This window comes from Manis javanica, chromosome 1, assembly GCF_040802235.1.
Source record: "Manis javanica isolate MJ-LG chromosome 1, MJ_LKY, whole genome shotgun sequence".
NCBI lineage: Eukaryota > Metazoa > Chordata > Mammalia > Pholidota > Manidae > Manis > Manis javanica.
Window position 1 is genome coordinate 13,918,591 of NC_133156.1, and position 27,399 is coordinate 13,945,989.

At 38.6% G+C, this 27,399-nt stretch overlaps 2 protein-coding genes across 3 annotated transcripts in view; one reads left to right on the forward strand and one right to left on the reverse strand.

Annotated features, from left to right (window-relative positions):
* The window catches only part of FLT3 (fms related receptor tyrosine kinase 3), a 66,125-nt gene extending 55,310 nt beyond the window's left edge, over nucleotides 1-10,815 (reverse strand). For both annotated transcript variants that reach the window (XM_073228597.1, XM_073228588.1), the window contains exon 1: nucleotides 10,705-10,815. In XM_073228597.1, coding sequence (XP_073084698.1) covers nucleotides 10,705-10,747 — 43 coding nt within the window. In that variant the 5' untranslated portion in view covers nucleotides 10,748-10,815. The remainder of the gene's footprint in view (nucleotides 1-10,704) is intronic.
* Nucleotides 10,816-18,077: 7,262 nt separating this feature from the next.
* LOC140850469 (10 kDa heat shock protein, mitochondrial) lies at nucleotides 18,078-18,547 on the forward strand. Its single transcript, XM_073241546.1, has one exon. The coding sequence runs from the start codon at nucleotides 18,123-18,125 to the stop codon at nucleotides 18,429-18,431; it is 309 nt and encodes a 102-aa protein (XP_073097647.1). The 5' UTR covers nucleotides 18,078-18,122; the 3' UTR covers nucleotides 18,432-18,547.
* The last annotated feature ends 8,852 nt before the right edge of the window (nucleotides 18,548-27,399 follow it).

Consider the following 27,399-nt stretch of genomic DNA (forward strand, 5'->3'; position numbering starts at 1 on the left):
TAAAGACAGATTTACTTCTTCCTTTCCATTCTGGAAGCTTTCCATTTCTTTTTCTTGCCTTATTACACTGGATAGACTCTGCAGTACAATGTTGAAAAGAAGCAGTGAGAATGGACATCCTTGCCTTATTTCTGATCTTAGGAGAAAGTATTTAGTCACTTAGCATTAAGTGTCAGGTTAATTAGAAGTTTTTCATAGATGCCCTTAGTTTGAGGAAGATCACTTCTATTAATAGTTTGCTGGAAAATTTTATCAGGAGTGCTTCCTCTGTATCTATACAGATAATCGTATAGGTTTGTTTTTATTTTTGTTCAGTGGCTTTTCTTTTTTATTCTGTGAATGTGGTGAACTACAATGACTTCTTGCACATGTTAACTGACCTTGCCTTCCTGGAATAAACACCAGTGGCTGGACACGATGCATTTTAAAAATACATCATTGAATTAAATTTGTTAAAGTATTGCTAAGATTTTTTGCCCTTACATTCATGGCAGTTATTCTGTAGGTTTGTTTTTGTTTTTTGCTTTTAATATTTTTGTCTGGTTTTGATATCTGAGTAAAGCTGGCCTCATTGAATGAGTTCAGAAATATTATTGTCTCTTTAATTTTCTGGAAGAGTTGTGTAGAATTTGTATTATTTCCTCTTTAAACATATTTGGTGGATTCTCCAGTGAAGCCATCTGCTCCAGTCATTTTCTTTTGGGAATATTTTTAACCACATATTCAATTTCTTTAACTGATGTGGCATTATTAGGTTATCCATTTTTCTTGAGTGAGCTCTAGTAGTTTGTCTTTGAAGAAATGTATCTTTTTTCCATTAAATGGAAGTTGTCAAAGTATAGGCAGAAAATTGTGAATAATATTTCCATGTTATCTTTTTAATATCTATAGATTCTATAGTCACATTGCCTTTCTTATTCCTGATAATGAAAATTTATGTCTTCTCTCTTGTTTTTCTGAGTAGCTTGGCTAGAAGTTTAGCAATTTTATTTGTCTTTTATTGCTTTTGGTTGCATTGATTTTCTCCATTACTTTTTCTCTTCCATTGATTTTCACTGTCATCATGTTTATTTCCTTTTCTTTGCTTACACTGGCCTTAATTTGTTTCTTTGCCCCTGTTGCTAGTGCTCAAATTCAAGATTATTGGTTTGAGATCTTTACTCTTTGCTAGTTTAATTTGTAACAGTGTAATTTAATGCTACTTATCACTTAATATTTAATAATTTAATGCTACAAATTTCCTCATAAGCATGACTTTGGGGCATTCCACAAATTCTGATACATTGTACCTCATTTTCATTCAGTTCAACATACATTCTCATTTATCTTTTGGTTCTTCTTTGACCCATGGGTTATTTAGAAATGTGTTATTTGGTTTTCAAATATTTGAGGATTTTCCAGATATTTTTGTTATTAATTTCTAATTTAATACCATTGTAGTCACAAGATATACTTTGTATGTCTTGAATCTTTTAAAATCAACTGAAGCTTGTTTTATGGTTCAGAATATGGTCTTACTTGCGAAGTGTATTGTGTGCACTTGAAAAGAACATACATTTCACCTGTTGTTGAGTGGAATATTCTGTAAATGTAAATTAGGTCAGACTGGTTGACATTGTTGTTCAAGTCGTCTATATCTTAGTGATTTCTTTCTACTCCTTCTATCACCTGTTAAAGAGTGTTGAACTCTTGCATATAATTGTGGATTTGTCCATTTCTCCTTGCAGTTCAATCAGATTTTTGATCAATGTATTTTCAAGCTGTATTATTAGACGCATAAATATTTAGGAATTTTATATCCTTCTTAGGAATCAAGCCTTATAACATTATGAAATGACTCTCTGTTCCTAGTAACATTCTTTGCTCTGAAATGTACTTTCTCTGACATTTTAGTCTCTCCAGCTTTCTTTTGATTAGTGTTAGCATGGGATTTCCCCCCATCCTTTACTTTCAATCTATTTGTATCTTCATATCCAAGGTTGGTTTCATTTACACAAATATAAGTGGGTCTTGCTTTTTGTTTGTTGTAACCAACTTTGACAATCTCTGGCTCTTAATTGTGACATATAGGACATTTAAGCTTAATGAGATTAATATGCCTAGGTTTAAACCTACCACATTATTCTTTGTTTTCTATTTGTCCCATCTGTTCTTTTTTTCCCTTTTCCTCTTTTTCTGCCACCTTTAGGAATAACTGAGTATTTTTTATGATTCTACTTCTCTCCATTTTGGATTATTAGCCAAAGTGCTTTCTTTGTTCTTTTATTAGTTACTTTAAGGATTAGAGTAAACATTTTTACCTTAACACAGTCTACATTTAAGTGCTATTATACCACCTCATGTATAATATAAGAAGCTTATAATAATATATTTCCATTTTATCCCTCCCAGGTATAAGTATTGCTGTCATACATCGTACTGCTACATAAGTTATAAACCCAACAAGTTATGATATTATTTTGCTTTAAACAGCCAATTATCTTTTAAAGGGATTTAAACAATAAAAGTCATATTTTACTCACTGTGGGTGGTTAAAATTCACATGTAATTAGAATCCTTGGAGAGAATGGGGGAAAGGAGGACAGAAAAAATATGATGAAATAATGGAGAAAAATTTTCCAAATCTGATGTAAATGATATAAACCCACCGATCCAAAAAGCCCAACAAAATCCAAGCATATGACAAACAACAAAAGGTATATTATAATCCAATTGTTTAAGCCAATGAGAAAAATCTTAAAAGCATTAAGAGAGAAGATACATTCATACAATAGACTTGCACATATATTTGACTAACCAAAGTTCTCATGTAGCTCATTGATTCTGTTTATTTTGTCTTTTTTTCTCTGTTCATTTCAGAGAATTTCTATTTCTCTGTCTTCAAGTTTAGTAATCTTTTCTTCTTCAGTATCTAATATGCTATCAATCCCACCCAGAATAATTGTAGTTTTCAACTCTAAAAGTGAGTTAGTGTGATTTTTTTCATATTGACTATGTCCCTGCTTAACCTGTACAATCTATTCTCTAGCTTCAGGAATATATGGAAATAGTTATAAAAACTATTTTAATGTTCTTGACTACTAATTGTAGTCTATGTCTTTTCTGAGTCCCTTTTGAATGATTGATTTTTTTTCCCTTATTGTGGTTTGAATTTATATCCTTTGTTTGTCTGTTAATTTGTAACTGGATGCCAGCCATTGTGAATTTTACCTGGTGTCAGATGTTTTTGTACTCTGTTAAATATTCTTGAAATTTTGTTCTGGGATGTAGTTAAGTTCATTGTAAACACTTTGTTCCTTTCAGGTCTTGCTTTTAAGCTTGCTTAGGTGGGGCCAGAGCAGTGTTTAGTCTAGGGCTAATGTTTTTCCACTAGCAGACTTCATCAAAACTTCTGTTCTTCCAAAGACACTGTTAAAAAAAATGAAAACACAATCCACAGACTGGGACAAAATATTTTCAAACAACCTGATAAGACAGACAAAAGATTTTAGGAGACACTCCACCAAACAAAATATAGGATGGCGATTAAGCACTCAAAAAGATAATCAACATCATTAGTCATTAGGAAAATGCAAATTAAGACCACAGTGACAAATTGCTACACACCTATTAGAAAGGTTAAATAAAAACAAACAAAAAAACTGACCATGCCAAGTGATGAGAATGATTTTGAGCAACTGCAATTCTCACACATTGTTGGTGGGGGTGAAAAATGGTGCAGTCACTTTGAAAGACTGGCATTTTCTCATAAAGTTGAACATTCACTTAGCATACCTTCCAGCAATACAACACCACTCCCGGGTATTTACCCCAAAGAAATGAAAACTTATAAGTACACCAAAATCTATATTCAGATAGTTATAGTGGCTTTATTCATAACTGCCAGAAACTAGAAACAAACAAACGAACATCAGCTGGTTAATGGATAAAGAAGCTGCGGCACATTTATACAATGGAAAACTACTCAGCATCACAAAGGAGAAAAACACTAATCTGCAGCAACATGGATAAATCTCAAACAAACATGCTATGTGAGAGAAACAGATTCAGAAGCCTACATATTGTAGAATTGCACTTGCATGATATTTTGGAAAAGGAAAAATGATAAGAAAAAAACAGATTACTGGTTGAGAGGGGTTGTAGTGGGTGCTGGGGATGATAACAAAGGGACATAAAGAAGTTCTGGGAGGGAGGGAAATGTTCTATACCTTGATAGCAGTGGCAGTGTTGTGACTGTGTGTGTTAGTTAAACTCATGGAACCATACACCTTTTAAAAAAGGGTAAAATTTGTTATATGAAAATTGTACCTCAAGAAACCTGAGTTCTAAAAAAGCCAAAGAAAGCATTTTCCACCATTGGTATTAAGGTTCTTTCTGAGAATCCATTCCAAAACCCAAGTGGCACTTCCCAGAGTACAGTTCCAAGCACATGCTGAGCAAACAGGACAACTTGGGAATCGGAAAAGAGTTCCAACGTGGTGAAGAGACAGGGCTGGGAAGAAGGGGGTGCCTAAGAGCATAAAAACTTCGGCGCCAATCTAAAATTTGGGGTCAATGTAAAATTGCTCCACTGGAAGGATGATGGCTTTGGACATTATAAAACAAGCCAGAGAATATCAGTGCACCTCATTTTCAAACCCTCTACGTCAAGCCTCCCATGAGGCAAAGAGAACTGACTAAGACTTGGAGACCTGAATTGTAAGTCCCTCTTCTAAGAGTTACCTGCTTTGATAACTTTGAATTTCAGCAAGTCATTACACTTCTTTGGGCCCCATTTTCTGCATTGGGTAAAAGAGGACAGGAGACTGGTATGGTATAATAAATGCAGCTGGTATCTGAGAATTGCCTGGTGCGGGGAGAGGCTCCCCAACCCCACAAACATTTAGTGGCCATAGTGCCAGATGCGTTCAGTATTAACAGCACTGTGAGAAGAGAGGGAGACACCAAAGTGTGTTTTTCCTTAGACCTGAGGAGCAATAAGGTGTCACCTCGCCACTCATTCTAAGCCCTTTTTCTGTAGATTCGCATGATTATAACTACCATCTATTCATTGATGAGTTCCAAATTTGTACCTCCTGTGTGTACAGCTATATGCCTGGGGGGCCCCCAGAAACGTTAAACTCAGCTTGAGTTTCCCTTTTCCCTCCCTAAGCCCACTCTGTCCTCTCTCTTCCCTCTCAGTTACTAGCAACACATCCAAGGTCACTGAAGCCAGAACCTCAGAAGGCATATTTGATTATTCCCTCTCCCACTTTTCCCGTCACCCAGATAGTTGCTAGGCCTTGACCTTTTAACCTTCATCATTTCCAAATCTATCTGTTGCTCTGCATCTCTATCCCCATTGCCCTAATTCAAGCTGTTGTCGTCTCTGGCCCGGACTACTGCCAACCACGTCCTAGCAGGCCTCCCTGCCCTGGTGCTGCTGGCCTGCACACATCCGCCATGCAGATAGCAGAACTGTCTTTCTAAAATCCACCTCAGAGCATGTTCTTCCTCTGCTTGAAACCCCTCAACCCACAGCAGCGGCCCTTTCCCTTACTTGAGTCACAGGTCCCTTTGAAAATCTGATGAAAGCAATTCACCCTCTCCCCCCCAAAATATCACACGCACATGCACACAGCCTGAGGGATACAATGGACACGTGTAATTTCATCCAGAGACTCTTGATCTACATGATAAAGTACAAGTTGCTTATCATATAACTAAAAGACTTCTGACATATTACACGCAGAGCCTCTGGCAACCCTGAATTTTTAAAAAAGCTGTCCATTGAGCAGTATTCAAACAATTTTCTGAGTTACAACTTTGTAAATGATAGTCAGCCTATCCTGGAGGCCTCATACCTCGTGTCTCAGTAGGCCAGTATGGAATGATAGTTTTCTGTCTACTCCATGCTTCTTACATCCGTACCTTTTCATATACTGTCCTGTGGGCCTGGACTCCCTTTATCCTCCACTTTCCCTGGCACCTCTTACTTATCTTTCTAGTCATGCTTATCATATCACCTCGTCTTGGAAGCTTTGCCTTACTTTGTCACTCTGGGTTAGAGGCTCAACCTCTGTGCACAGTTCTGAAATTGCACTGCAATTTTCTTTGTATGTGACCCTTTCCTGCCAACATCCCAACGTTAGACTGTGGGCTCTTTGCGGGCAGGAACCATTATGGGACCCTTAACTCAAGTCCTGGACATAGATGGTGTCTAAGAAGGTCAGGAGCAAACTCCCATGACTCTAAATCCTAATGATTTCTTCAGACTTTATATATTTCTTCCTGCAAAGCACCTGCCTAACAGGGAGTGCAGCTGTACTTTACAGGTATTATATGATGAAGGAGTAAGATTCTGCTTATCTCCTTATTACAAATGAGGAACTTAAATGCAGAGAAATTCCCTGCCGGAGTAAAGAACCCACATTTCTTAACTGGGTTGGTAGTCCTAAGATATCTATCTGCCTTGCCTCCAAGAACAAAAAAACCCCCAACATTAGGAAAATCATAACTCAATAGCAAGTCATTTGAACACTGAATTCAGTGAACATCTTATAATCAAAACACAAGTTTAAAGAAATAATGACAATATCCTATTTAAATGTAGACTGTAACTAATTTTATGGAGGATTCTTGGCTACCAATTGACTTATAATGACAGCGGTGAAAAAATATTTTACTGTTTAACCTAAAAAATAACAATAGTTCCTCTTTCAAGATCTTATGCAATTTTTCTAGCCACAAAAGAACACTGTGTGTGTACTTTGTATTATTTTTAAATTTCCTCCACATGTGTTGGTACCCATAGAACAGAATTGCATGATTCAACTTAACGACCAACAGCGAGTCCTACAAAAGCGTTCATCACCTGGGGAATCACTGACAATACAGGCATAGAAGCTGTCAACCAAAGGTAATTATATCACCCAGGTATAAAGCTCATAAAGGAAAACTCCAAAACACAGAAAAACCTTTGGCCACCTAACTCCGGCAATGTAACAAATGGTTCAGGCTTTTTGGAAGTTAATGGAAAAATCTTAAGACCACAAAGTCACCTGATAAAAATGAAAAACCTCTACAGAGACAAACCACCTATTGTGAGATTCACGAGTTCACTATTTCAGAATGAATGAAGGGTAGAGCAGTGTAAGACCAAAGCTTTTATGATTTCATAATACAGGCTAAGCTAATTCTCAGCCCCTCAATATCCCCTCTCCAAATTCTCTTCTCTGCAAGGTCCTTTCAAAATCAAAGGATGAAAAGCATTACTTCTGAGATGACTTTTCTCAAACCAGAATCTTTAACCAAAGATTAAGGCAACATCTGGTGGGTATCTGGGGAGTCAGCAAGACTGTAATCATGGACGTTGAATGATAAAGTCTCTCGTCATACTGCCTTCTGAGTTGCATTTGAGAGTGACAAGATGAGAGGAATAGAAAGACCTGTGGAGAAATGGATGAATCTGAGCCATCCTGTGGGCTTCTCGAGGGAGCAGCGATGTTCTCAGGAGTAAAAGGAGGTCAAACTTTGTTCAAGGAACCACCTGGAAATTTTTTCTTCTCAAAACCTAAAAGATGGCCATCTTTAATTCTGAAATGATTACCTCTTTAACAGTGCATTCATTTTATTTTAAATGGAGGAGCGGCTTCCTTCCCACAACCACTACATACAGCAGATCCAAGCATAAGTAGCTTTAGGGGACAACAACCCTGAGGTTTCTAGTTTGACCTGGTTGAAGCTTCCTTCATTGAAGTATGCTATTTTTCATCTATAGATACTTAGTGATCATAATAGTTGTGTTTGAAGGTTTAACTAACTGAAAGCAAGCTTTGGGTTGAAATGCTTTTCCTGGGGAAATGCAATGGCCATGCATTTAAACAGAATGGAATTAGTTATTTATATGTAAGTTCCCCATACACATCTCTTTCATCTTCGTACCCTTTGTGTCTAGCACAGAAATAGGTATTCAATAAAAGTTTGTTGAACAAAATTTTTTCTTTTCCTGCATGCTTCTCCTTCATCTTTCTTATATGAAATCTTTCCTGGAATATAAGTAAGTCTCCCCCCTCCACATCTAATATCTCATTACCCAATCGTTTTTCAGTTAAACAACAGCAACAAAAATCATTAGTGACAGCTACGAGTTACTGAAAGTGCCTTTGTAGTTATAAAAAGTAGAGCCATTCTTTAATGGAAGGCAAGCAGTTCACGATTAAACCTAAGAGGATAATTTACTATAGACAGACATGAAGTACCTAAGAAGAAATGAATACCCAATCTCAACTTGTATGATGGCAACAAATAGAACAAGACTTTTAGAATCAAAGAGGACCTTAACGTCTGGTCACCAGGTCGGGCATCCTGTTCAAGCCAAACCAGTCTTTGCCTGGCTTCTCTTTCCTCCACCTCGCCCTGAATCATTCCCCGTTAGGCTAGCACATCACAAGAAGGCAAATAAAATAAGCAACAAGGACAAAGAATGGCAGCTGAAATGTGTGATGCAGGGCTCTGAATATGAATTTTCTGACACTAATGAAAGAGATGGTATCACGGTTATTGAAATATTGAGATCCCCCTCTTCCTGGCCAGTATGAGCACCTAATGCAGTGAAAGCCAGGGGGGGGGGGCACTTTCCATTCTTCAAATACTACTTAGAAAGCTTTATCATCATTCATGAAATGTAGAGCTTACAGGGTAAAGGAAATGGGGATCACATCTTATAATTCAAGGAATTTAAAGCTCTTAAACACTAAGTTCTCACTTTAAAGCCTCTCATGTTATGCTTCTTTCTTCAAGAAAATCTTTATTTCCAAGTGTTGGTAAAGATGTGAGGAACTGGAATTCCCTTATGCTGCTAGTGGGAATGTAAACTGGTGTAACCACTTGGGAAAACTGTGGCAGAATCTATCAGAACTGAACATGTACCTTCCCCTATGATCTTGGAATTCTACTCATGGGTATCATCCTTAGAGCAGTGGGTGTTTATGTCCACCAAAACCATGTGAAAGAATGTTCATGGCAGTATTATTCTTAATTACATGAAATTAGAAACAACCTAAATATTCTTCAACAATAGAATGCATAAATAAATCGTAGAGCATATTCATACTAAGGAATGGCACCCAGCAAAAGAAAAAAGAAAAAGAAAACACTGCTACTGAGACAAAGATTGAACCTCATAATCACAATGTTGAGTGAAAGAAGCTGGACATAAAAGAGTACATAATGATCGTTTGGTTTACATGAAGTTCAAAAACAGGCAAAACAAAGGCACTAGAAGTTACAATAGTGGCTACCTTTGAGGCTGAACTAGAATTGCCCTGTATCTTGATCCCATATGGCATATCCATATATAAAAATGAGTGGAGTTGTACTGTTAAGATGTGTGCATATTTGCTGTATGCAAATTATACTTCATTTAGAAAAATCTGGAGATACATAGAAATTTCTGAGATCCTAAATATGAAAGAATTCAATGCAGCTTAAATACAGTTGCAAGTATTGATCTTAATACTTTTAGAAAGCCTTTGTATGCTACTGAAAAATTCACTTAACATCAAAAATAACAGAAGGTTAACTTTTTGTATTACTAGACTAAAAAATATCGTACTCTGCATCTGAAATGTACTTACTAACCAATTAACAAAGATAAATGTCTGCTAAGAAATGCAAAATGTTTGTTTTTCCACTCTTTTTCCCTTAATGTTACATTTCTTACTCTGTAATTCTGAAGTATTTGTTAACAAAAGCTACTGGAAATAATCCTGCACATCTGTATTGCAAATATTTTCTCTATATACGACAGAGACTTCAAGTCAGAATGCTAGAAATTTGGAGCCGGAGGAGACCCAGTCAGACTCCCTACGGGGGTGGTGAGTGCGGGTCCCAAGGTTGGAGAACTGGGACAGGGACATGAGTCTCCGGGGCTCCCCGAACTCTGTCTCGTTCACCCTAAGCTCAAATCAATCCTCTCATCTTTCCAAGTGGATGAATTGGATCTAAAGGGATTTTTATTTTTTCAGTAACAACTATGCTACCCAGTAGATTATCTGGAAACAGCCGAGTCCTTGAAAACCCCCTTCGGGTTTAATGCCAGGATAAAAATCGAGTACTGGAGGAAGGGGCAGCTAGCATTTTAATGTTAATCTTGTTTGCATAACATTTCCAAGTAACTATTCTTTGATCCAACCAAAATCCGGCGGGGGTAGGGGTAATAAACTCGAAATGGTTATTCGGGGGAGAACGCGGGCGCATTTTCCCATTGGAGTTCACTCCATAAATCAAAACCTGACAAGAAGAGTTAAAGACACCAGCCGGGAGTCTGCCGTTTGGACTCGGGGTCGGTCCGGGCCACCTGGCGCCCCCCTCGGGGCCGCAGGCTCCTGCGGGCGGCCCCACCCAGGGCGCGGCGGATGGGCGGGCGGGCGATGCGGTCCCGGCCCGGGCAGCTCCTGGCGAGGCCGCCTGCGGGGTCCCGGCCACGGCTCCGGAGCGCGCCCCGAGCCCGAGCAGAGGGAGGAGGACGTGGGGGGGGAAGAGGCAGGGGACGCGGGCAGGAGGCGGGAGAGAGGAGGGGCGCGGGTGCGAGGGCAGGAGCGCGCGCGGGAACGGGCGAGGCGGTGGGGACGCAGCAGGCGCGCGTCCGCGTCCGCGCTACTGGGTGGGCGCCGGGGCCGCGTCGGGGCCGTGGGGGCTGCGAGCGGCGGAGCAGGGCCTTACCGAGCAGCAGCAGCCGGCCGCCAAGGCACGCCAACGCCGGCATGGCCTCCGGAGCCCGGGGTCCCCAGGCCGCGCCGGCCCAGCCCTGCGAAGCCGCCCGGAGCGGCGCGCCCCGCGCTGCAGGTGGCTCGCTCAAGGATGCGCGTCACCGACCGCAAATTCCCTCGGACTGGTGCAAAGTGGAAGGGGGAGGATCCCTCTCCCCACCGGCAGGGGCCCCGGCGGGAGCCGCGCTGTTGGGCCGAGCCGGGCGGGTGGCGCCTGGTGCAGCGCTGCGGCCGAGCACACGTGCCCACCGTGGTCCGCAGCCCGCGCTCCGCGGGGGGATACTGGGCACGCTTGCGCCCGGGAAGTCGCACCGGCGCCGGGGCTCCGGCTGGGGAGAAGGCACGGCAAGAGCTCCTTGTCCCCGGGAGACCCTGAACCCTCTCATTCGGATCCCGCAACGTGGGGACAGCGCGGGGCCATAGAGGCCCCAGCTGGGAGCTAGATCTGCGCCACACACCCGTGGTTCTGGCCAGCGCCCAGGTGAGCAGAGGGTCGCGTTTCACGTCTCCCGCGGATCCTGACTGAGAACTGGTTTTCTTTGACTCCCCCTCCATCTCTTAGGAGGTCCAGGACCAGCAGAGGCAGCAAGACAAGCAGGCTTGGTTTCAGTGTCCGCCCAGGCAATCAGAGAGGCCAAAAGCCAGCCGTGGAAACAAAAGCAGAACACACTGTACCCCAGAGGATGTTTTCTAATTATTTAATCCATAATTCTTGTTCTTCATCGCCTAATATTTCAAGTTGAAAATCAATTTCTTTGCAGTAAGTTGAAGATCGGAAAGCCCTGGATGCCAGTCTGATTCTTCCCTTAACTAGCCCTGTGACCTTCACCAACCTCTTGTCCTCTCAGAGTCCCAGTTTACTCGTCTGTGAGTAGGAGAGTGGACCAAATGGTTTATAATGTGTCTCCAAATTCTAGGAATTCCATGCTTTTAAGCAATCATTTTCTAATAAAGCCTGATAATTGACAGTGTTCTTTCTTGGCCATACAATCTTTCTCCTCGGCTGTCATCTATAGTACAGCAATTGTTCGTCCCCCTTGGGCATGACAGACATTTTTAAAGTGCCTGCCGTACCGTGGTGCAGCCACGATGGAGAACAGTATGGCAGTTTCTCAAAAAATTAAAAAGTAGAATTACCGTATGATCCGGCAGTTCCACTTCTGGGTATATTGGGTCTATAAAAACAAAAACCTGACAGCAGGTCCTGAAGATACTTGTATACCCATATTCATAGCAACATTATTCACCATAGCAAAAAGGTGGAAGTAACCCAGGGGTCCATCTACCTGGTGGATGGATAAACAAAATCAGATGAATGGACAAAGAAAATGTGGTATATACATATAATGGCCTATTATTCAGCCTTAAAAAGAAGTAAATTCTGACACATACTACAACATGGATGGACCTTGAGGACACACTAAGTGAAATAAGCCAGTCACAAAAAGACAAACGTTGCATGATTCTACTTGAGGTACCTATAGTCAAATTCCAAGACAGAAAGTAGGATGAGTAGGATGGTGGTTGGCATGGATTGGGAGAAGGGGTAATGGAGAGTTAGTGTTTAATGTGTAGGGTTTCTGTTTCGCAAGATGGAAAGAATGCTGGAGGTTAGATGTACAACAGTGTGCATGCACTAATGCTACTGAACAGCACATTTAAAATGATCAAGACGGGAAATTTTAGGTTCTGTGCATTTTTACCACAATTAAAAGGTAAAAAAAATTTTAAGTGTCTACCTTAGGTCAGATATACAGAACTAGAGGAAGAGGTGTTGGTGAGACATGAAAAAAAGCAATGACGCAGACTGGTAATGGGAAGACAAGTGGACTAGTAAGCCTTCCAATTGCCGAGACTTCATGCAGAAGTCTTGAAGCCAAGACTTTACCTTTTATTTATAGCTTGATTACTGCACACTTTAAGAAAGGTTGATGATTATGAGTTTGCAGAATATCGGTTTGGGTGGAGCACTGTTCAGGGAAACAGAATCATGAAGATATTGCTACTTTTTCAAAGAATCTTAGACACAAGGCAGAAATCTCTGGGAGAAGAGGTGGTAAGAGAAAAGAAATTAGGAATGGTTTCTATTCACACATACACACCCCTCCCTGGAATTAATGGAGAAAAATAATTCTAGAGAGAACAAATTTTATGGATTGAAATATTTGGGGGTATGAAGTATAGGCTAACATTTAGAAGGTGAGATCATGTCCGTCATTCTTTATAAAATGTGCCAAGAGTCATATCTAATATGATACCTAATTTATTCTTCTTGGCAACACCCTAAGCAAGGTGGTTCTACGTTATCTAGAGCCCTGGATTGCACAGCTAGTTATGTACACCAAAGTGTAACATTTTTGTTCCAGAGCTCATGACAGGAAGCCTATTATAAAAAATCTTCAAAACAGGCCAGAGGCACCAGGAGGAATGAGATGAAAGAAGAAATCGGAAGAGAGGAGAGTAAGTTTGTGTCTGGGTTAAATGGAGTGTCTTGCATTAACCTTACAAAGTATGTATTTTATCTAGATTCTTACTACCATAATGCTCAGCTGCCACCTAGCTGAAAGTGGTCATTGATTTTAGGAACATCTTTCCAGTCCTGAAAGTATAACCCTCTCCTCCTTCAAAATTGTGACACATTTTCAATAACAACCTATAGGTAAAATGTTTTAATGTCATTTTTACAATGCAAAGGTTTGTTTTCCTGAAAATAAAGGACAACTAAAAGGAATATTTTAATAGGATTCCTGTGAATTGGTTGAAATGTCAACTAGATATCACAATTTTACAAGTCTTTTATTTATATATTTTTTTATTGGGGTATAGCTGATATACAATATTATATTGGTTTTGAGTATACAACAGTGACTTAATTTATATACATTATTAAATGCTCATCCCAACTACTGTAGTTACTGTCAACATAGAAAGATGTTGCAGAATTATTGAACATATTCTTTATAAAGTCCTTTGATGGCAGTGACTAACATATTATGATTGAGATTTTGTGCCTCTTTATCCCCTTCACCAATTTCACACACCCACCCCAGCCTGTCCCCCATAGTAACCATCAATCACTTCTCAGCTTCTATGACTCTATTGTTGTTTTGTTTTCAGATTCTGCATATAAATGGAATCATATGGTATTTGTCTTTCTCTGCCTGACTTACTTCACTTAGCATAATACAGACATCTTGTCTTAATAGAGAGTTTGGAACACACCAATTGGCAAAATCTGACACCACCAAGTGTTAGCAAACTTTCGGAGCAATGGGTAACTCTCATAGACTGTTAGTGGAGTCTAAATTGATAAACACTTTGGAAAATAATTTGATTACTAATGTCGAACATGTGCATACCCCACAACAAGCTGCTGCATCCTGGATCCACACACACCTTAGAGAACCCTGCACATACACACCAGGAGACATGTACAAGAATGTTCACAGCATTATCATTTGTAGTATCAAAAAACTGGGACAATCTCAATGCCCACTAACCAAAGAATAAAGTGTAGCATATTCACATAATGAAATACTATGTAACTACATAGTGAAAGTGAATGAACTACAGATACCTGATACAACACAGGTGAATCTCAAAAACTTAAAGTTGAGGGAGATAGAAACAAGTCACAGAATAATAGACATAATGGCAAAAGCAAACAATATTCTCTTTAGGAAACTAAGAAAGTGCTAACACCCAGCTAATTACCATACCTCAAATGAAATAGAAGAGTGGGCCTGTGAGAAGGGGAACTTAGGCCCATTTACATTTCAAGGAAGTCAACATAAGTGACTCTACTATGCTGGTGTCCAGCAAAGGGGAGAGGACTTTAAGAAACCACAACCCCTGGGAACAAGGGAAATAAGGAGGCTGATGGGGAGGCAAGCAGGGGGATTGACCCTTAAGGAGCCAGCAAAAAAGGACTTGAGAAAGAGTGAAGTCAGTCATGTCAGGTCAGTGTAGGGTGGCCCAAGGCCTATGAGTGGGGACAAAAAAGCATTTGTTTTTCTTGTCCCCAGGGCTCAAAAGTATACTGTAGGCTGCTGAAATGTAGAAGGGCAGTTTAGCTGGGGCCTCCACTCCATCCAGAGAGAAGAGCAGAAAGTACTGATCATGAGAAACAGAATGAAAAAAACAAGTGGTGGTAAGGATGTAGAGAAATCAGTGCATATGGGCATGTGAAGTGGGGCAGCTGCTTTGGGAACAGTCTGGTAGTTTCTCCAAAGGAGAAACAGAATTACTTTTGATCCGGCAGTCCCACTCCTAGGTATATGCCCAAAAGAAATGGAAACACATCCACACAAAAACTTGTGTGGGGATGCTCTTAGCACCTTCAGTCATAATAGCCAGAAAGCGGAAACAACCCAAATGCCTATCAACTAATGAATGGAAAAACAGAGTTAGTGTATCCATACAATAGAATATTATTTGGCCATAAAAAGGAAAGACAGATGCTACACCACGGTGAGTCTTAAAAACATTCTGCTATGTGAAAGAAGCCAGTCACAAAAGGCCACATACGGTATGATGCCTTTTGCATGCAATGTCCAGAATAGGCAAATCAACAGAGACACAAAGTGGAATAGTGGTTTCCTAGGGCCGATGGAGGTGGAGGGGGACAGATGATGGGGGAGACCGCTGAGGGTCTGAGGCTTCTTTTTGGGGTGATAAAATTTTCTCAACTTAAAACTGTGGTGATGGCTCACATGCCATAATCATTGAATGGTACATTTTAAAAGAGTAAATACTTTGGCTGTATCTGAATTATATCCCAATAACTATGGATTTTTTAAATAAACAAAAAAAAAGGAAGCAAGAAACTGAGAATTGAACGGGTGCCAAGAGTCGGTAACAGAAGTAACCTCGGGTTTAAAAATGGAATCATTAGATTCAGGACCCAGTCTAAGGAAACTGCCCCAGGACTCTCACAGTTCCTAAGAGAGGGACCTTGAGAGAGGTGCCTTTAGCCCCATTTACCTTTCAAGGACAACAGAAATTAACAAACAGCTGTTATTTTTGCAGAGTTCTTATGACTCTGTTTCATTCTTTGTTTTGTTCTCTTTATTTCTCTTGTTTCTTAAAGTAGAATATTTAAAAATATAACAATGCATTTGTGTTTGGTAACAAGACGATAAAAGTAAAGCAGGTAACATTTTCTGTTTCCCAGTGGGTCTGGGCAGCGAGTGGGGAAAGCAGATAGTGATGGGAGAGAGGAAACAGGCTTTCGGGCCTGTGGGGGAATACAGATAGAGTGGCCCCAACTCAGGGGGAAGTCAGCCCAGGGTAAGGGAATGCTGCTAGTGGTGTCTCATTCTTCATGCACGAACCTGTTCACTTCGGGTCTTCGTGGTCTTCTTGACTACCCAGGCCTTCCTTGGATCTATCTTTGTCTCTCCTTGCCTCCACTCCTGGGCAGGTTTTAAGTCTTAAATTCCTATTCCTCCAGACTTCTCTGGGGTGGTAGCCCGCTAATCTGCTAGTGCCTTATAAACTACGACCATTCTCTCCTATTTGTCCTCCTGTCTCCTCTCTGACTGCACCTTCTCTCTCTTCTTTGCTGGCTCCTCCTCCTTTTCCTTTCCCCAAATGCTGGTGTTCCACTGAGTTAAGTCCTCTGTCCTTTCAGCCCTTCGAGTTGTCTCATATCCCAGTCCCATCTCAATGCCAGCGATTCCAAGTACTCTATCTTCAGTTTATACGTCTGTTACCAAACCACATACTCATTTTCAAAATAATCAAAATGTGCTCCTCCAGAAGGTCACTGCCCTGGCCAGTATTCATCCTCCTATTAACTTCCTGTCCACATACAATTCACCATTCAGTCTAGAATAGTAGCTGTAACCTGAATATCTTTTTTAAATGTTCCCTCCCTCCATTCTATCCTTAACCACCACTTGTCCCCACAATTGTTTTGCCTGGATTATTGCAGTCACCTCTCCCTATCTCCATCACTGGTCTTCTTCACACTGCGATTAGAATAGCCTCTCGAAACCCAATTCAGATGGCAACATTGTTTCAGTAAGGCCTATTCAGATGCCACGTTTCATGCTGTGAAGTGCTATATTTGGCAAGCATCACAAAGGAGGTTGCTTCAGACAAGTCATCAACTGATGCTAAGGCAGGTGGTGAATATTTGATGAGGAACGGGATATTGGTGCAATCTTGGAATACTTCCCTACAAAATACCAATCGTTGAAAATGGTGCCTCTATAGTTGAGAAACCTAGAAGACACCAACTTGACCAAGTGATCAAGGTGAACATCATTCATGGGAAAGGTCAACATGGAACGTCTCTTGATGGGATACACTTAGAACCCCAGCACGTTATTTGTGCAGTATTCCAAGAACCCACTACCAGAGCCCAGTCATGAGGAAACATGAGATAAACTAAAATTAAGGGTCATTTTACCAGTGTAAGGTCTGTGCTCTTAACTGTCAAAGACACAAAAGACAGAGGAATTGTTCCACAACTAAAGAGTCTCCAGAAATATAACAATGAAATGTAACACATATTCCTGAATAGGATCATGGACCAGAAAGGAAAAAAGATACTATTGTACAGAAAATTTGAATCGTATCTGTGAACTAGATAGTGTTTGTACTAATGTTGATTTCCCGATTTGGAGGGTTGTATCCTAGTTATACAGGAGAATGTCTTTGCTTGGGGGAAATACAAACCAGAGTGTTCAGGGACATGTCTGTCTCTATGTGTGTACAAAGACAGAATGAATAAGAGAAGAATGCAGTAAAGTTAATTGGAGAATCTCAGTGAGGGAGAGATGGGAATTTTTTTGCTATTCAGGAAATTTTTCTGTAAATTTGAAATTATTTCAAAATAAATTATTTTTTTAAAGGAAATTTGTTGCCTTCCTTGCATGCTTTTTCTTTCCATGGAGCTGGAATATGACATGACAGTAATCCCATTCTGATGATGCAGACAAGGACAACACCCTAGGGTAAGGTGGAGCAACCATATGGAAGGCATTTACTATTCAAATGAGGAACTCTAAAATATATTCTACCGACATACCTCTAGACTGCTTCTAGAGAGAAATAAACTTGATTGTATTTGATCCACTGTGTCTTGGGGTCTCTTTGCAACAATAGCTTAGCCTGTTTCCTGAATATCTTTACTTCCACCACTCCTCCATATAAACCTGAACTTAGAGTCACAGTGAACTAGAATGCCAAACTCATTACATGTAATAAGGCAAAACTTATACATTTAATAATCAGATTCCCTTAACAGCTTAAACACTGAGTATACATTTAATTAGTTAAATGTTTCTAAGTATTTCACTTAAAACCTAGTCTTAGGTCTCGTTGCTGTGGCGCGGCAGCGGATTAACTGTGGCAGTTGCAGTCATGGCAGGACAGGCATTTAGAAAGTTTCTTCCCCTCTTTGACCGAGTACTAGTTGAAAGGAGTGCTGCTGAAACTGTAACCAAGGGAGGCATAATGCTTCCAGAAAAATCTCAAGGAAAAGTGTTGCAAGCAACCGTAGTAGCTGTTGGATCGGGCTCCAAAGGAAAGGGTGGAGAGATTCAACCAGTTAGCGTGAAAGTTGGAGATAAAGTTCTTCTCCCAGAATATGGAGGCACCAAAGTAGTTTTAGATGACAAGGATTATTTCTTATTTAGAGATGGTGACATTCTTGGAAAGTATGTAGACTGAAATCGCTGTTGAAATGGCATGACATGAAGCTGCCCATTCCACTGAAGTTCTGAAATCTCATCATGTAAATAATTTCCATGTCTTTTATAATAAACTAATAATATCCAACCTAATGACATCCAGTATCTCTAAAATTTACTTTCACTGTGGTGATAAAACATTACCAAAAAAAAAAAAAAAACCTAAGTCTTATGTCAGATTCTCTTAAACATATCAAATATCTCAAATCGTAAACAAAACATACAAATCAAAGCAATGATTACAAAGCTTATAATGCTACCTGCACAAAAATACTGACATTGTGTTTTGGCATCAATTTTTTACGATCTCAAAACTGATATCTTTTATACCTTTCCAGAGTTGCAAGTTTACTTAGTTGCAAGTTTGACGAAGAGTTCAGGCTGGCTGTGATACGTATTCAGAATCCCAGGTTACAGAGTTGGCATCAGAAGTGAGAACCTGGGTATACCTTCCAGAATAACTCACCCAGGTCTTTATTTGGCTGATCAGTCTAAACCAGCTTTGGTTGTTGTAGTTTTTTTTTTTTTAATGAAGATCCATGATATTATGGATTCCTCTTAGCCACTGCCACCCTTTTTTAGCTGTAACCTCTTACACAACTTTTTATTTCCTGAATCAAGTTGAGGGGATGTTGCCCTCCGGTCTAGTTACTCTCATTTATTTGTCCACTCTAACCAACCATTATGATGATGCGCACCCAGACAAACATCTACTCTTACTTAGAACACAGACACCCTTGTTACCTACTCTGATGACAATTTACCAGTCCATTTCAATGGTTATACCACGAAAATCCTCTACGCCTGAAATCTTACATTTCAATACACCAAATAGCAACTCTCAACCCACCATGGCCTGCATCTTAAATCCAATTAGATTGGGTGATTAGAATCTGCTGGGGTTAGTCTGGAAGATGAGCTTCAGCAGACTTAAAAGGATAGGGAAGAATGTGGCTTGTTAGAGAGAAATATAAAGGATCTACTATCAATCAGGCTGATTGCTATGTGATGGTCCTGTAGGGACACATCAGTGGATGAGTCAGGCCACAATGGAACACTCCTGTCGGGGTTTAGCAAGAGATGAATTAGTTAAATGAAAGGAGGGGGATCAATTTTATATGAAGGCTTTAATTTGAAATGGGAATTGGGTGTCATTTTCAGAGCGATACAAGTTTTTCATGCTATGGAAAGTTAGCAGGAATACTTTCTGACTCTGGCTGTGGATTTTTAAAACATAGTTTTCAGAGAATTTTAAATGATGCTGTTGTGATTTTAGGAGATGGCCCATATTTCAAATATTTTGGAAGTTTTTTCCTTATGAATCATGAACAAAATTCTAAAAATCCCAGCATTCCAGCAAACAGTAACCAAATGTCTTTAGGTACTATATATATATATATATTTATTAAATATATATTTATGTATATTAAATATATATCTTAAAAGCATTTGATTACATCTCTAGATTATGGTTAACAATTTTAAAAGAATCACTAAAGAATTTCTTTTCTTGAATCAGTCTCAATTATTTATTCAAGGGATCATTAACTGATTTTGGTTAAAGTTAAAATGGTTTACGACTAACATATTCCCTGTGGTAGACAGCTTTTAAGATGGTCCCAAGGATCCCCACCTCCTGTAACCAGGCCTTGATTCATTACCTCTTCTGATGTAGGCTGGACCGAATGACTCACTTTGGCCACATAGAAAATGGCAAAAGCGACAGGATGTTGTTTCTGAGATTAGGTTACTGAAGGACTGAGGCTGCCTCTTGCTTGTCATCTATCTTCATTATCTTGCTCTGATGGAAGTCCTGCCATACCTACTGTGAGCTTCTCCATGGAGAGGTCCATGGGACAAAAAATTGTCTGTGCCCAACAACCACATAACGTGAGTGTAGAAAGCTATCCTCTCCAGCCAAGCCTTTAGATAATTTCAGCCCTGGCTCTGATGACATCCTGTGGGAGACTGAGCCAGAGGGACCCCTCTAAACGATGCCCAGATACTTGACTCATAGAAACTGACATAACCCTTGCTGCTTGGTTTAAACTGCTAAATTTTAGGGTAATCTGTTAAGTATTAATAGATAACGAACACACTCCCCTTTCTTTAGCCTATATTCAAACCTTGATCAATGAATAGAGAAATCAAGAAGGAAATCATTAAATTCTAAGAAAAGAGGAAAAGTTAAAGTGTGTTGAAAATAAAACAATGAGAATTTGTTAGCAGTCCTATGTAAAAATTATATTTTTATTCTATCATCAATATAAAATTTCCTCTAGGTTAACCTTTTCTTAGTAGGATGAATGCATTTGTGATTAAATCACACCTCATCTTTAGGCCCAATGGCACATATTTCTGTGCTATTTGGGATGTATGGTGTAACTGATGGTGAAAGAAGATGGTGAGAGCAATTAAAACTGAAGTCATGGGCTTCTTGAGACCAAGGAATAGATGAAATAATTTTTGTCTCCACTTCTAGTCTCTAGCACAGAGCCATCCAATAAAAATATAATGCAAGCCACATAAATATATCTTAATTTGACTGCTAAATTTATAAATATTTGAACTTTATTTGCATTTCATAAAATTTAAAGTTGAAAAAGTAGATTTGCATACCCAAATTGTTCCAAACATAGAGTTTTCCAATAACTGATCAGTTCTTAAATTTCAGTTGAGTAGGATTAAATAAATTTTAAAATGTAATTCCTCAGTTGCACTAGCCATCTTTCTAGTGCTCAAGAGCAACACGTGGCTGGCAGCTAGCATTTCACACGGCACTAGTACATAGTACGCATTCAATAAATGGTTGCTGGATGAATTAATTTTGCAACATTATTTCACCCATTAAACTTGCCATGAGCTAAACCAAAAGCCTGCCTGAAATTTCTTCCAGAGAAAGAATTGTAATAATTTTCAGTTAGTAACAATGAAGGCATTTGCTGTATTATGTGGTTTTAGTTATATTAATACCGTGAAGACTACAGGATGATCTACACGGGAATTTGAACTGAGTAGCAGGGTGTCCTCCTGAAATGTTTAAATTCTTTGACAGCATTCATTTATTTGTATTTTTGACTCATCTGGTAATAATTAAAATTCTCCACTAATATAGGGATGAAAATCAAAATGATTAACGAACATGAATGGAATAAAGTCATTTAAGAGTTGAAATGGCAAGTAACTTTTCAGAAAACATTTCATCCAGTATTACCTTCACAGCAAAAAATACTACATTTGATTTTGCATGTTTCTAAAATCACACAGATTTTTTTTGTCTCCCCATACATTGTCTTCCACAGTTCCAGTGATGTAGATCAGAAGTTTACATTTCAGATTAGGCTGCAGTGAACTCCTTGAAAGACTGCAAAAGACTGATAGGAAACACAAGCTATTTCTGGGTAATTAACAAGAGAGGTACAGAAGGGTCGAATGTTCATTTTATCAGTTAAACTACTTTCTGAAAGCTAAAGCTATTTCTGTCCTTTTGGTAGTAGTATGGGAAGGGGACGATACAAGTATTACAGGATCTTAACAAGCTTAGGCTGAATTTCCAAATCAAAGCTGAGAGCAAAGCTTAGAACATTGAGTGGGTCTTTGCTTTCTCTCTCTGTATTTTTTTATTTCTTCTTCTTTTCTCCTTCCTTTCTTCCTCCTTCCCTTTCTTTATCCTTTCCTTTGTCCCTCCCTCCCTCCTTTTCTTTCTCTTTCCTATTCTTTCTTTTTTTCTTACGTTCTATAAATTAAATAACAACCACCTAAAGCTGAGCTTTGAAAGTTGAGGGCATATCTATCTATCACTATAATACGTACATATATCTATAACGAGTCACAGTATCATTATTAGCTCCAGACTTTTCCCCACTTAGTAACAGAAATGCCTTGCCCACTCCCTAGTTTTCACTTACCTGATAATTATCCAGTTTTGGTCTTTGACTTTTTAATTTGTTTAACTAGACAGATAAATTTTCTAAGCTTTCAGCAGGTAATTTATTTACTTTCTGAGAAAAATGTTGATATATTGGTTGGGGGTTCAAATTATATAAGAAAACATTTTTCTTCTAAAAATCTAAATCTAAATTCCTGGAATTTTTTTTTAAAGAAATGTTATGTGGAAAACTATTGACATTGATGACTCTGAGTCAAAAAATAATTCAGAGAAGCTGGGATCTAAAAATGAAGACATTTGAGGAAAAAATAGCCAAGTAACATTGCTTATATTTTCATGCATGCCAAGAGTGCATATAATTTTTTTTAAATCCTATGTCTAAATAAGTCTAAAAGAGCTCTTTCAATGAATATAAAATAAAAATTCTAATTGATAAGATTTTTCTTAGTACTACATTTAAATAGCAGTGTTTCTTACCTTATTTTTGATGCAACATAACAATCCAATCCAAATAGTAATTTTTGAATATAGTGATGTTCTAAAATACATAATTTTATAGGTAGTTTAAAGAAATTAAAATATTCAATTATTATAGAATAATCGCTGAAAAGTTCTTTCTTTAAAAAGTCAATAGTTACTAAAGAGACTTGAAGAAAGTTTGAAATGTTTCAGGGGTAAAAATTGTAAATATCCTAAAATATTTTCTAGCTTACTTAGCATTTACAATTCCATGTTCTCTCCACTCTGCTGCAGCTCATTGCTACCTCCAAGTGAAAAACATCACTGACATGGCAGTTATTAGATCTGGTGTCCCATCCCAGCTGTGCCATTCACCCACTGGGTACCCTTGCCAGACTGCAACTTCTCTGCTTTTCATCCATAAGGATACTCCAGCTCTAAAAATGTTTTTAACTCTAAAAAGTCTATAATTAACTAATAGCCAATAATATTAGGCTGAGAAAAGGTGGATATTTGGCATTAAGATGCCTCAGAAACAATATTGATATAAAAACCATACCAAAAAATATTAGGAGCAGAGATTATTTCCTTCTAATCCTATACCATAATTTTGGCAGGCTTGCTGTAATTTTAATTGTCGTATTGTTTACACATTCATTCAAGAAACATTCATTGAAAGTTTTTTGTGCAGCAAACGCTGAGCTAAATAGAAACAGTCTTTGCTCTTGTGGAGCTTTTAGCCCACTGGGATAGACAAACAGTAAACAAACAACTTATAATTACAATATATGATAAATGCCAAAGAGGGGAAGTGTAGAGTACCTATGAGAGATTATATAATGGAGAACTAATTTAAATTGGATGCTAAGGAAAGGCCTCTCTGAAGAGGTTTAGACCTGTAAAAGGATTGGTACAAAGTGTGTATGTTGGAGTTGGGGTTCAGAGCTGCATTCCAGGCAGAGTAAATGGTGTGGACAAGACCTTGAAGTAGAAAGGAGTTTGGTGTGTTAAGGGACTCAAATAAGGGCAGTGAGGCTGCACTGACTAGAGAGGAGCTACAGAGATGTATCATATCATGCAGGACTCTGAAGGTCATGCCAAGGAGTTTGGATTTACGCTGAATTCAAAGGGAAATGAACGAGGGTTTTATTGGGTTGGGGTGGAATGGGTTAAGTGGGGTGTGATTTGATCCTCCAGTTTACATTATTTATCCCCCCCAGCTTCATTGAGATATAATTAGCATATAATACTGTGTAAACCTAAGGCAGACAAAGTGGTGATTTGGTACATATATATATTATGAAATGATCACCACAGGTTAGACATCACCTCACAATTAAATTTGTATGTATGTGTGGTGAGAACACTTAAGAACTACTTTATCAGTAGTTTTACATTTTCAAGCATGTGATACAGTATTAATAAGTATGTAATATAGTACTGTTAACTATAATGACTACATTGAATATTAGATCTCCAGAATCTACTCATCTTATAACTGAAAGTTGGCACCCTTTGACAATTTATATTTTTAAATTTAAATTCAATAATTAAATCAATTACATTGTTAATTTAATTATAAATTTATATTTTTAAGTGTTGATTGGCTGCTCTTTGGAGAATGGATTGCGTGGGACAAAATGGGAGGCTAACACAGACATCTAGGGGAGAGGTGATGAGATGTGAGAAACGGGCATGGCAGCAGAAAGAAAAGAAGAGAGTGGATATATTTTGAAGGTAAGGTGAAGGGTAGTTAGGGAGAAGGGGTTTTCAGCATGACTTTCAGGTTTCTGCCTTAAGAAAGTGGGTGTTTGGAGACAGGAAGGTCTGGCCGGGGAACAAGTTTGGAGAACACAGCGAGAGTGCAGTTGTAGACATGGTACAGTTGAAGTGTCTGCAAGAATTCAAGTGATAAGGTCCAGTAAGCATTTTGACATACGAGTCTGAGGGTCAGAAAAGTCTGGTTATAACTATAAATTAAATTTGGAGATACAAATTTGGGAGTACTCAGTCTTACAGAGGGTGCTTAAGCCATGAGACTGTTGAGTGATATCACCTCGGAAGATAGTACAGGAGCCAAAGAGCCCAGAACACGCGGTGCGCAAGTGTATTTGTGTGCTCTTGCAAGGAGCTATAGTCTTCTGAATTTGAGGCGACAGCAGTGAACCAGCTACCCTTTCCACTGGTTCTTTATTTTTCTCATTCATTTATTCTGTTATGTATTTCTACATCTACTTTCTAAGTGGATCATAAAGGTTTGGGATATTTTTCCCTTGCTGTCAGGCCCAAAGGGAGGATCCATGTTTCAGGGGGACTTGAATCAGATATAATATTGGGAATCTTCTTTTTAAAAAAAGAATACAACTTTATAAACATAAAATTAGGCACAAAAATATTTATTTAAAATTGGAAAAGAAAGTCACAACAAATTTCAAAAAGCTGTCAATACCAGAAATGTCATAAAATCAAGACAATTTTATGTCTATTTTAAAATTATTTTAACTAATCAAACAATAATAATTAACTGTCTGACCCATCTGTATATTACTTTTTTCCTACCTTTTCTGATCATATAATTTCTGCTCACATATTCTCGTGTCACTGTTTTTAGAAAATCATATTCTCTGGAAAGAAGAGAAAGATAATTGTCTTTATAAAACATGGTCAGTCAAAATTTTTTATTAGTAGCTTAAAATTTCTGTATCACAACTCATGATTGGTTATGCCTTGTCAATTTTTTAGAACTGCTGTCAAATTTGGGAAAATCTTGAATTTCTTCCACATGTGAGTAGTAAGATTTCAGGGTCATTTCACTGCGTTGGTGCCATTTTGCTGCTATCTTGTAGAACCGCCAGACTTTGTCACAAGATGTATTAGACATGTGAACTCAATCCAAGCATAGAAGCAGAAGACATGTAACTTCATACAAAGACATGCTTGCTGTCTATAATGCTGCTATAGGCTTTGCCCTACAAACACAGGGATTCTGAAAAAATCTATACTGTGCATACCCATTTTTTAAACAAATGGTTTGTTTATACCTGTGGTATGTTTCATTACCGGACACATTCCTGACAGAACAGGACTTCTATTTTGACTAGGTGATGATAACCAAAGCCTCCTGCTTAAAATTTCACATTTGATGACTGGAAGGATTTTCTAGAGACTAGACTCTAGCTTTGCACATTTCTAATCTTTTTTCTCCTCCACTACCCAGGTACGATAAGCTTGTTGCAGTACGACCTCTGGTCCTAGCTGGATCTTTGTGTCATGGTTCATGGTGAGTTGGCATTGGGAGGTAGGAATCCTCGCAGAAGCCATTCCTATAACCTTGATGACGACCAATGACTTAGCTATACATGGAAGTGACTATGAATCCCATAAATATATTCCACTAAAACAAAACTAAATAAATATAACCCCAACTCAACATCCCAACACAAGGGGAAGTCTGAGTAGAAAGAAACAATAGTTTAAACGTTGTGGTTACAATATACTACTTTTGAAAATTTTACAAATACATGTGTGAGAATACATTGCTAAAGCCCCTCCCAAGGCCTTAGAAGGGCCCTATGCAAACCCAACTTCACTCGTTTCAGAGTAAATCTACCTCTAGTCAGAGCATTAAATCTTCAAATACACAGGGTTTAACTGCCAACAACTGGATACTTTTTTTATCCTCTCCTTGCAGGCAGAATAGTTATTTCCCTCTCCTCATACCCTCCTGTGAGGTAGTCTTGGGGAAATCTCAAGGTCATGGTTCAAGTTACTGCTCCAGGGGCACCAATGGCTAGTATTTGTTTTTCCTGTTTTTTTAGCATATGGAAACTGAAAAGAACCATTTTTGCTCTTGAGCATAGTTTTCTCTTACAAACCTCGATTTTTAAAAATTTCCTCTAATTAATGGTACCAGACTGAATAATCCAATAAGCATTTATTTTTTGTCTAATATGATTACTCAGTGTACATAATTTTGTTAGAGTTGTATGGTAAGGAGACAATAGTTCTAGCTGTATGTATTAGCTTTTAAAAAGTATCTGAGCCCACAAATGCTGATCAAGTGTATTGAATATGACTCAGAATTGATGTCACCTATGGAACTTATTACACATCAGCCTAATTCAAATTCAAGGGGAAAGGTGTAACAATTGTGCCTCTACTTTGGTGATTCCTTACCTTTGAAAATTCTGATTTAATACCAACAGGGTTCTTTAGCATGTAAGTAACTTAAGTGAGTTTTTATCTTTCACGTAATATGCTCTACTTTCCATGACACACTATGAATATTTGGCCTATACAAAAATTACCAATAACTATACACCTGTCTAAAGAATAGTTACCATAACTAGAAGGGAGAGAACAGAAAAAGGAAAGTAGAGCTAGATGAGAAGGGTATTTGGGGAAAAGGAACAGCAATCTTCATTCTGCTGGGGAAATAGTATGGGCTACTGAAAAAAGAGTGTAACTCTTAAATTTAGGTAGTCCAAGTTTAACCATGTCTATCTTTATATAGCTGTATGATCTTAGGCAAATTATTTAACCCTTCTTAGTTTCATTTTCTTTTGAAAATGGGTAAATAATATTTGAAATGATTCATGGT

Coding starts and splice junctions, on each gene's coding strand:
- LOC140850469 (XM_073241546.1), top strand. CDS start 18,123: ATGGCAGGACAGGCATTTAGAAAGTTTCTTCCCCTCTTTGACCGAGTA.